Raw genomic sequence first — 3,831 nt, forward strand, 5'->3', positions numbered from 1 at the left:
TAGTTTCTATTTCTTTAACTGTATCATATATTTTAACGCCGATTGGTCAAGCAACTACAAGGTTCATGAGCAAACAACTTGAGAACCAAAGTGAGCCTTTAGAGCAATTGAAGGATTCTTAAAAATGATTTACTTTAGCACTATTATATTTTAAAATATATTTATTTTCTACCATCATTGTTTATTGCTCAGTAGACTTTCCAATAGTAAATTATTATTGTCAACGAATAACTATCTCGTAACTTTTGTTTGGTGAAGAATGACAGAGGATTTTGTCATTATAATGTTGTCCTTATAATGCAAAAATGTTCATATTCAGTGAGCAGATGAATTGCTTACAGCTCTGAAATCATGTGCGTATAAATAACTGCATTCTTATTAAAATATTATAGGAAAAACAATCAATGTCATAAATGGATTTCTTTAGAAAGGAGACGAGTGAAAAGGCAAAATGAAGAGGATATGAGGATGTTGAATCCCTTCTTCATAAAATTGTATTTATATTCCTTTGGTTTAAACAGAAAAAATAAGGTTCGAATAGTCAGTACACGATACGGTATACTATCCATAGTAAGATCATTATACCGGACATTTTAGTGATCTGGTGTATCCAGTACAACCTGAAATAACCGAAAATAAATGTATTTATATTAGTTCCTATTTTTTTATACGAAGATACTTTTATATGCACCTTGATAACCGTTGTCGGGCTGCTGACTTAAACTCTTGTTTCAGAATAAATTTCCTAATTCCCATCAGGTAAATTGCAACGTACTTCCCCCAATCCATATCCCGTAAATCTAGTTTGACCATATCGCCGTCGTTCAACATTTTCACTTTTCTCACTAAGTCAGAACAGTTATCCCTTTGGAAAGTCCATTCGTGCATGACAAAATATGCTATCGTTGTAAACAGCTTATTGCCATTTAGGAGAAGTTTCATCATTCTGAAATATCAGTTTTACTTTTATTATAGATGAAGACAGAGATTTCCCCAGAAACATTTTTCTCGTTGCATGAGAATCGATAGAATACTCACATTGGTTTACTACCTCGGAGTCTTAAAAATATATCTATGACGAACGCAGGCAAAACATGCGGAATTATACTCCGAACCTGGTAAATATATCTATTAGCTATCATTGGACAACTCGGGTACCACAGCGTATCGTTCAGTGGCGTTTCTGTGCTACATTTCACAATGGCATCTCTCATCTGACCCCATCTTGCCAATTGAAACAATTACATTGTATTATTAATTAATTGAAATACGCTTAAAGTAAAGTTTATTGTTATCCGAGTATCTCAGCAAATATTATACAATCTAAATAAGTATTACATTACATCACTATCTTCCTAAATTAACGTATTGAAATCAAAATTGGACTTTCGTATTCTACGTTTGTGTGCGCTTCCATTGTTCACCTTACTTAAATAAACTGAAACTTATGGAATACTCTAACAATCGAATTACATTAGTAGAAAAAAATTCGTAATAAAAATTACTTAAAAGGGCATGCGTTACTCGTGCAGTTGTAAACTTTAACTTCATGATCTCTATGTAACGTGACATGCCATGCAGTACATATTATCATGTCGACTACGAAATCCACAGGCACTATATCCGATATTGCATCTCTCCTACCTCGTATCGCTGTTGCACATCCTCTGCTGATTAGCAGAAAGGTACCTGGTAACATAAAATTGGAATAATTTAGAAACTATTTGTGATTTGTGATTAGCAGAAATGCAGCACTCGCAATTGTATTATAGTTCAAAACAAATTTGAACTATAATAATGATAATCTAGTGGAAAGCCTTTCATCTAGCCGCTCACAAACTAAGCAATTAACTCCAATCTTGTGAAATGTAAGGGATATTGAATTACTATTGAAAAATATCTATTAAAGTACCTGTAAATCCAGAAATATTCTCTATCCAACCAGGACATGGTTCTTCCAGAGAAGCACCAATTATGCTTGGCCGCACTATCGCAACTGGTAGACCTTTGCACTTGCTTGCTACAATCTGCTCTGCTAAATTCTTACTGAATGTGTATGTGTTTGGATAAGTTTTTAAAATCTTTTTTTCTATTTCGGTGATGGACGCTTTGTCGAATTTGTCACACATATCGATCACCTCTGAAGGTTTCAAACTCGTGCTGCAAAATCAATAATATGTGAACATATTCTTCACGCTATAATTATGAATATAATATTCGTAAATCATGGAACAACGTTTACGTATAACTTATTCTTACGTATAAACTTTTTCCTCAATCTCATGTAGATTCGCATTACTATAGGCGATGCTAACGTGGACGAAGCTAATCGGGTGCATCAGTTCGTTCCAAAGTTCGATGACGCGAGTAGTACCTTTCGTATTCACATTAATAGCCACGTGTAACGGCTCGTTGAATCTCACAGTGGCCGCGACGTGAAACACTATGTTTACTTTCTCTAACAACAGATTTCTATCTTCTCGCGAAAGACCTAAATCTGGCAGACTCACGTCACCTTTCACGGGATAAACTTTGCTCAAAACTGAGGGATGTTTTGCTTTGATGTCATCGTAGATCTGAGGACGAAAAAATACCAGCTCAATTCCAGAAAAGAAAGTTAATCAATTTGGCTCCTTGAATATTGAAAGGAACAAGTATATATTTACGAACGGGATCATCAATGAGCTTCTTAAATCGTTGTTCTATGGTTTCGTTAATTTTTGGACGAATTAGTATGAAAATGGTAGCGATGTGTGGACACATGCGGATCAGTTTTTCCAGAAGAGCTTTTCCAAGGAAACCGGTTGCTCCAGTTACAAAGATCCCATTACTGGCGTAGAATTTCTCGAGAGAATTCGTCTTATTCAAACCTTTAGTGCTCCGATTTTCATTTGTTTCTTCATTGACTGTATCCATGTTTCAGAATCTTCGCACTTTCTGTCCCAATATTTGCCATAGAGTAACAAATAGTAAGTGGAAAAACTGTTAAGATAATGTACAAAATTTGTTATAGCTGAGATTTTTTTACATATTATTTTCCAAAGAAATCCATAGTTAATCTTCACAAAGAGAAACATAATCCACCAATAATGGTTTCGTTTTCAACGAATCAAAAAATTGCGTTATGTCAATGGCGCTTCCATTGTAATTTAAAAAATATTTCTCCTACTTGGTAGACTTTAATTTAAAAAAAGCGAGAGGTTGAAAGAACTATTCAAGCATTAAATTCAATTTTTCATGTGGCTGTACATTAATTTGTATTATTACACATTACTCCATAAAAGTATAATTAATACTTCGAGTTTAACTTTATTCGAGTCAAGCATTTTCCAATTTCCTTTGACTTTTTCATTTTATATTTTATGTACATGTATATGAATATTGTAGTAATCAGTAATTTGCGTGGAAAATGTGCGTGGTCGTACGAGACAGTGTTCGCCCACATTTAGTAGCACCTCCAGAATACTTAATACGTATGTGATTTTTCTGTGCACCCATGGACGAGACGGTCGCGGTGCGTATGTGAAATCAGTATAAACATTGTTTATATATGCTGTTATTCATTAATTATTTATGGAGTCAAAAGGAAGCATATTTCCGATAAGTCGTTAAAGATTTCAGTGAGTAAACATCAATAAATAACAATGAGTATAATCTATAATCGATGATTATTCGCGTTCGTGTAAAAAACAAAGCGCAATTTTGTTGTTCTCCATTTTCACCTTAATTTAGTTTCAAGATTCTGCAACCGAATAGACTGTAAAAGTACCTGACCGCCTGTCCCGATTTATCCGAACACCAATTATTCGATTATCCTAATACCGGAACAGT

The 3,831-nt window shown here is 34.2% G+C and overlaps 1 protein-coding gene across 1 annotated transcript; it reads right to left on the reverse strand.

Annotated features, from left to right (window-relative positions):
* Positions 1–541: 541 nt before the first annotated feature.
* Positions 542–2,916, reverse strand: LOC117165150 (putative fatty acyl-CoA reductase CG5065). The gene is made up of 7 exons (XM_033348605.2): positions 2,671–2,916; positions 2,260–2,576; positions 1,913–2,160; positions 1,506–1,689; positions 1,039–1,224; positions 692–946; positions 542–620 (listed from the first exon to the last, which is right to left on the reverse strand). Exons 1-7 carry the CDS (start codon positions 2,914–2,916, stop codon positions 542–544), a joined length of 1,515 nt encoding a protein of 504 aa, XP_033204496.2.
* Between the last annotated feature and the right edge of the window lie 915 nt (positions 2,917–3,831).

This window comes from Bombus vancouverensis, chromosome 17 (genome assembly GCF_051014615.1).
Source record: "Bombus vancouverensis nearcticus chromosome 17, iyBomVanc1_principal, whole genome shotgun sequence".
In the NCBI taxonomy this organism is placed as follows: Eukaryota; Metazoa; Arthropoda; class Insecta; order Hymenoptera; family Apidae; genus Bombus; species Bombus vancouverensis.

Excerpts from the sequence above, each read along its gene's own strand:
- LOC117165150 (XM_033348605.2), bottom strand. The coding sequence starts at position 2,916 with ATGGATACAGTCAATGAAGAAACAAATGAAAATCGGAGCACTAAAGGT. Across the intron at positions 2,577-2,670 it reads AGAAGCTCATTGATGATCCC|ATCTACGATGACATCAAAGC; the intron begins GTTCGTAAATAT and ends TTTCGTCCTCAG. Across the intron at positions 1,690-1,912 it reads GAATATTTCTGGATTTACAG|GTACCTTTCTGCTAATCAGC; the intron begins GTACTTTAATAG and ends TTATGTTACCAG.